At 45.4% G+C, this 6,998-nt stretch overlaps 1 protein-coding gene across 1 annotated transcript in view; it reads left to right on the forward strand.

Annotated features, from left to right (window-relative positions):
• The first annotated feature begins 1,151 nt into the window (after nt 1-1,151).
• The window catches only part of gucy1a2 (guanylate cyclase 1, soluble, alpha 2), a 36,304-nt gene continuing 30,457 nt past the window's right edge, over nt 1,152-6,998 (forward strand). Inside the window, exon 1 of the mRNA XM_061073766.1 lies at nt 1,152-1,475. Within this exon, the coding sequence (XP_060929749.1) occupies nt 1,152-1,475 (324 nt within the window). The remainder of the gene's footprint in view (nt 1,476-6,998) is intronic.

Below are 6,998 nucleotides of genomic sequence, written 5' to 3' on the forward strand. Positions count from 1 at the left end.
CTCTCCCTCTCTCGCTCTCTCTCTCTCTCTCTCTCTCTCTCTCTCTCTCTCTCCCTCACCCTCACTCTATCTCTCTCTCTCTCTCTCTCTCTCTGTCCCTCCCTCTCTCTCTCTCTCTCTCTCTCTCTCTCTCTCTCTCTCTCTCTCTCTCTCTCTCTCTCCCTCACCCTCACTCTATCTCTCTCTCTCCCTCTCCTCACATCTCGCGCACCTCCGCTCTCTCTCTCCTCCTCTCAGCAGCAGCACACAGACCCTCGGGAGAGGACGACGACCCCCAGAAACGAGACGAGACGACAATAAACCTGAGCGCTGTGCGGAGACAGGACAAGTCGTCGGCGGACACACACGCACACACACACCACCACACACACCGGAGCAGAGAGGACGAGGACCGGGGAGAAGAGGAGGAGGAGGGGACGGAAGAGAAGCGGACACATCACATCTGCCTGACATGACTTCAGAGGATTTTCTCTCCGGTGGCAACAGAAGAAATGAGGGAGACGCGACACTGTTCGGAGGAGGAGGAGGAGGAGGCCGGGGGGACTAACATGTGTCGGAATTACCAGTGAGGACCAACGTGTTGTGTCTGTCCCTCCACCTGAAGACCCCTCAGCTGCAGAGGAAGACCTCCAGCCCGTGGATCTGTCACATCTTATTCTAGGGCTCCAGGGTTAGTCGGGTGGATTGGTTTTTGGGGATGTAAAGGAGGAGGAGTTTTTTAAAATTTGTTTTTAAAGAGCCGACCCCCCCCAAACCCCCTTACATAAATGTTTGCGTGCCGTCAGTGCTCCAGTTCTCTGTCGACCCCCCCCCCCTCTCTCCCCCCTCTGAATAGTGAGTCTCACGCACAGACAGACGCGTCTCATATGCGCACATAGTCACAGACAGACTTGACCCGGACGCACGCACGCACGCACACGCACATATTATGCATACATAATCTTATGGACTTAACCCTCCCATCCTCACCCCAACCCCCCCCAAAATCTGATGACTCCCCGGAGTAGAGGTGGACGTGGTACGGAACCGGCTGGAGCTTCACCACCACCACCACCATCATCATCATCATCATCATCGTCCTCAACGCTGCCACTGTCCTCATCACCACCACCAACCTCCTCCTCCTCCTCCTCCTCTTCTTCGCGATCACCATGTCCTCGTCGTCGCGCAAGATCTCCTCGGAGTCGTTCAGCAGCTCGGTGGGCTCGGACTGCGGGCTGGAGAGCCCCGGCGGGGACCCGGGGGACGGCGGCCCGGAGCCCGGGGAGGAGAGCCGCGGCTGCCCCTTCTCCTCCTTCCGCTCGGGCCCCAGGGCCGGGGTCTGGAACGGCCGCAGCCTGGCCGAGAGGCCGGCGGGCCCGGTGGGCGAGGAGCAGCAGCCGGGACCCGGCGGGCCGCACAAGAGGGTGACCCGGAGGAGACGGGTGAACCTGGACTCGCTGGGCGAGAGCCTCCGCCGGCTGACCTCACCCACGGTAGGCCTTCAGCGCCCTGTGCCCCCGGGATATATAGGCTGTCATTAAATAGGCGTATACATAAAGTAATTTAGTGCTATTACATAATAAAGCCACCCTCTCTCCTATTATCCAGGACTTTACAGTGTCTGGTGACATTTATTTTAATATCCTAAAAAAAAAGTCTATTATCTTCCACAAAGTTGTGCATAATTCTTCTAAAATCTGTTAAAATGGTTTGGGTCTAGTTGGTTTGTTTAGAGCAGGACATAAGTGACTTGGTCCTGAGAAGATCCTCAATATGACCAGGGTTAGGGTTAGGGTTAGGGTTAGCCCGAGGCTCCAGAGTTCAGAGGGAACACAGCATCGGGAATGACAGCATTCAAACTATTCAACCACTGTTTGATTCTTCAAAATCCCAGTTAATGTTTCCCCGTATGGATGTGATGTGCTGCCTAAGAAAAAAGAAAATGCTTCCGATAGCTTCAATCATCTGGCACGTTATGCCATTAAAATGTTGTTGTTATGAAGAGAGACATATATAGACAGAGATTCCCATGTCATGTCTGTGTTTATGTAATGGTGTGGGGAGTGAGACAGCCTGTATCTGTGTGTGTGTGTTTCGGTTTTTATCCACGTCTCACTTGTATTACAGGCTGTAATGTAATGAAGCAGCTATTAGAACTGAGCCCAATTGTGATAGATGGCGTGTGATTAGGGCATTTGCTGTTGCATAGTTGGGATTTGATTGCATCTCCTGTAATGTGGCCCCTGCTGTGTGGCTGCTCAGCTCCAGACACTAGACAGACAGATGTTCAAGATGAGGACAAAACGGAGATGTCGGGGTTTTGTCTTTAGGTCATCCCATGATCATAACTGTGAAGATACATAGTAGTGTGATATTAAGCTGAATGCAAATCAGCAGTAAGTGTAACAACGTACAAGACTCACCACTATGACCATGGCTTAATAATTTATATCATATTCATCTTCATAAAACTACAGGACAACAGCATATTATGATATTCATCATATTCCACTACAGTATAATCTGTAAAATGCAAAACTGCATCAGGAACTTTTGGCTACAAATGAGTAAATCCTTAAGTGTTGTGATGTAAAATCATCAGAAAATATATGTTCCCCAACTCTGACGTTATTTGACTATTTAATAAAGATACCAAAGATCTGACCGACCCAGGGAGATCATAAAGAAGACAAAAAATTATCTGGTCACTTATACCAAGGATATATTCAGCAATATCAAGGCAAAAACAGACAAACAGTAATACGCATACAGACACTTGCAGTGTTACAAGAACAAGCAGTGAATGTTTTTAAGTGATTAATTCTCTGGTAAATACAATTTTTTTTTCTAGATAGGTTGATAGTCTCAAAAGTGAAGCTAAACATCTTGATCGCCCCCTGGTGGCTGGCTGCAGTATTGGTCATAAATCACGCCTCCTCCCTGTTAGTGTATGGGACATGGATCAAGTCAAAGCAGAGTAGGCTCTGTCAAATTAATGTCAAAATAAATTAATTCTAGTAATGTTGGTTTTGCTTAGTTATTTGATTCTATAATAACAGGGTAAAATGTCATGATTGACTGCTGAGACTGACTCGTGATTGGTCGTTGTTGGTACCTCAATGCGGCGGTTCGATCCCTCTCTCACTACTGTGCAGACTGCCTCCAAATTAGTTCGTATACAGGATATTCCATCACATTTCTTGAAAGTTGGAGTAAGTGGAGATGCATCGCCCATCTATATTTAAAGTCCTTGGTCTCAAGCTGCTGTTTGTCATTTTTGACCACTAGGGGTCTCTAAAACCCACTCACTACATTCAACATTTTCCTGGTCAACAAGTAATGGTTAAGATTTTAACTAGAAACTGCCAACCTACACATCCAACACAAACAGAGCAACATGAGCCTTTCAGTATCATCAATGTAACTGTCTCAAGCTGTAGAGTTTATGAGCATTAAAACGTTGATCATACTTCCACATTCCGTATCGGCTGAGAGTTGCGTACTTGTTCTGGTCACATGTACATGCCCACGGTTCGGTTAATGAAAAAAGTTGGGTACGCTTTGGTCTGGAGCTCCCTGCATGCGTACCTGATCCCATCACCAATTCCATTAATTTCCAATAGGTAGATATATTTTATCAGGGGCATGCTGAGCAGTCAGAATGCTCACACATTTTGGGCTGTCCATGGACATCTTAGTGAAATTTAACCAAAATAAGAGCTGAAAGTGTAAAGTATGGTGTTCTCAGTGGAACCAGCGGTATTAGGGCTCCATTTGCAGGAATGCAAGTCAATTGATTTAATGTCAGCAAAGACAGTGTCACTTCTGATGTACCTTAGTTTTGATTTCCCCATTAATGAATTATTGAGTACTAGAGAGAGGAATGTATTGCGGTAGTGACTGCTTGATTGACAAGTTTCTCAGCCTATCAAAGTCAGATGTATTTTGTGCCTTTAAATACTCACTAGATCCAGGTTTCTATTTGGATCCACATTGAATTACAAGGTGCCTAAAAATTTTAATCAAGATACTTATTATTTGAAGAATCATGCCAATAGTGAATAGATTCTTATCTGACCATTGTCTCATCCTTTCACTAAGTTTCATGGAAATATGTTCACACATTTTTGAGTAATTCTGCTTACAAACAAACCAATAAACAAACACAAAAACAAAGGGACAGGGGTGAAAATAGAAACTCCTTGGAGGAGGTAATTAATTAACAGAGAAAGGTTAATTGTCCTTTAGTTTGCTTCTGATCTAAGAATTTGTTCCAGGTTCACAGTATTTATGTTTGTTCCCCCACATAATAAGTGAACTGCTGTGTTTTCAATAGACCACTGAAAGTTGTGGGAATAGGTTTCTCCAAACTGCGAATGCTCAGACCCTGTGGTCTCGTTCCTGGGGGAATTAGATGTTGAAGAGAAATCGATAGAGGAGAGCAGCCACTGTCAGTGTCTTTGCTGCCCATGCACAACCTTGCAAAAATAATGAAATTCAACAGCACAGCTTAAAATCTGAAGTTAGTGTATACTGGACAGGGTCAGCGAGAGCCAACTTCAGTTCTCCGCTGCAGCTCTTATACCCACCCTGATATTTGATAGAGCGACTGAATAATAGGGCAAGGGGGACACTTAAAGAAAAGGTTGTATCACACTCACTTGTGACATCCTAAATTTGACATATTGGTAGGATTGTGGATGTGTGTCTCCGTCTGCATGACAGCACATTTACGTGCAGTTACAGACATCAGCTGGACATAAATAGAGGCTTGGAAAATAACTAAATATGTAAGGGTCATTATGGTGATGTGCTTTGGTCACAGGGACATGAAAAGGGTAAATGTGTATAAGAGTAAATGTGAGTTAATAGCGGTGGTTCCGTCAAAAAATATTAATTGCTGCCATAAGTATGAACATGCAGAAATCTATCTAGCTTCGCTCACGCACGCATTCATGCACGGATGCACGGACGCACACAGCGGCTGCGTGCAGTGGCAGTGCCTGTTGTTGACTGCAATGGACCATGACAGAGAGAACAGAGCATGCTCTCTCTGTGGTTGTCTTCACCCTGACCACACTGACCCAGAAGCAACAACACACACGCACTTGCATGTGTGCATCCACTTTCTCTCTCACTCCCAGTTACATGGAAGGTGGCCATTAGCTTACTGACCCATCATACTCAAAAATCAAAAGGCCCAGAGTGTTGGCCACAAATATGAAAAGTGTGACACAAGTGTGCTACGTTTACTCTGGTAAATCATGAATCTGTGGTTTCATCTTTCGTCTCAGGAAATTATCTCATTAACATTTTTATTAAAGGCTTGATCCACCTTGCTGGGTACACAGATTGGTCATTGTAATGCAATTATGTCCTCTTAAGTGGCTCTGCCATGATGTCCATACTGGGATTGGCGAGCTACTTGTTTCTTGAAGCTGTAAAGCAGATTGTCGTGTTCCAGCACAGTAGTGCAGCTCCAGGCGTCCAGGGGGCGCCGTGGCAATGACAGACTTGACATCCTCACTAATATAAGTTTGTGTATCATCAAAACAATTTTGAAGCTGTTATTTTAAGGTATTCAAAACTACTTAGAGTCTCTGTAGGGAGTTCAAGTTCTGTGAAAGAGGTAAACTGTCTATAATCAGAAAAATCATGTAAAATTCATATAACCCAGGTATTTGTGGGCAGCTGTGGCTCATACAGTAAAGCTTGTCTTTCACTTATCAGAGGGTCGGTGGATTGATCCCTGGTTCCTTTAGTTAACATTTCATAGTGTGTTTGCCCCTGCCATGAGAGTGTGAAAGGCGTGGTCTTTCCGTTTGAGAACCAGACGATTTCAGGTTCTGATTTTGTGTTAATTTTACTCAAAATCATGCGCTTGCACTCAGATTTCCTGTGCTCCAGCTTCAGCTCTTCTGCCCGGGATCACGCTGGTTCTGTGCCCACGTGAAACTTCTGCCCTCAGGTTTCTCCTCTTCTCTTGTTATGATAGATCATGCCAGTATATACTAGTGGAAATTTGGAGAACTTCTCCACTGCACTGTGTCTATGTGCGCTTCATTTAAAATGACTGTTGTTCTCAGCATTGATAAAGTGTGCTTTAAAAACTCACCATATCCCGACAACCAGAGAATCGTGGCCGATCAAATCCTACCGTCTCAGCGTGATTGTTGTGTGACTGAGTGAGATTAATGTGTGTGACGGGGTACGAAGTTGTGTGCACAGTAAACATGCCAACGATTGTAACAATGCAGACTAATGATGATGTATCGGTACAGTGTGTTTGCACATGTGTGTGTGATAACAGTTTTGTGCCTGTGTGCCTGGATCTGCTGCAGAATCCTGTGTGCACACACTGTGAAAGCTCTGTGGTAAATGAGTAGCTGAATCAAGGATGCAGAGGTGGACTGTCATGAGAAAACAGCTTCTCTACTCCACTGTATACTGTGGACCTTCTCACCCATGTGTCAGCGGGGAACTGAGTTCTCTCTCACAAATAGTCTGAAAAGCCCACTGAGTATTTTCCAGCTATCAGATCTCCACAGTTGCCCCTCACTCCTGTTGATGCTAAGTTGAAGTGTGGCTGTCGCTGTAGCTACAAGTGTTCATGTGTTAATAGGAGATATTTCCAGTGTTGTTGTGTATATCGATGAACATACTATCTTCTAAATGCAGACATTTGGGGTGATCTGGACAAATTTCTTCAATATTAATACACTTGGAAAGAACTGGAAGACAGCACCTTGCCGTCTGTGCGGCAGTGGGGCGTGGCACTGTGCCTTAACAGGCAGCCTGCGTACCAAGTTGAACATGTCCTCCTCCGTGTCCTCAGGTACACAACAAGTACGGGTGCTGTCACTTTCTGTGATGAGTTATGTGCACGATCAAATAACCTACAGGGACGGCGACATTCAATGAAACTGTGCCATACTAACTCATACCACAGGCATATTTCTGAAATCTCAGTCTGTCTGTCTGTCTGTCTGTCTGTCTGTCTGTCTGTCTGTCTGTCT

This window comes from Limanda limanda, chromosome 6 (genome assembly GCF_963576545.1).
Source record: "Limanda limanda chromosome 6, fLimLim1.1, whole genome shotgun sequence".
NCBI lineage: Eukaryota > Metazoa > Chordata > Actinopteri > Pleuronectiformes > Pleuronectidae > Limanda > Limanda limanda.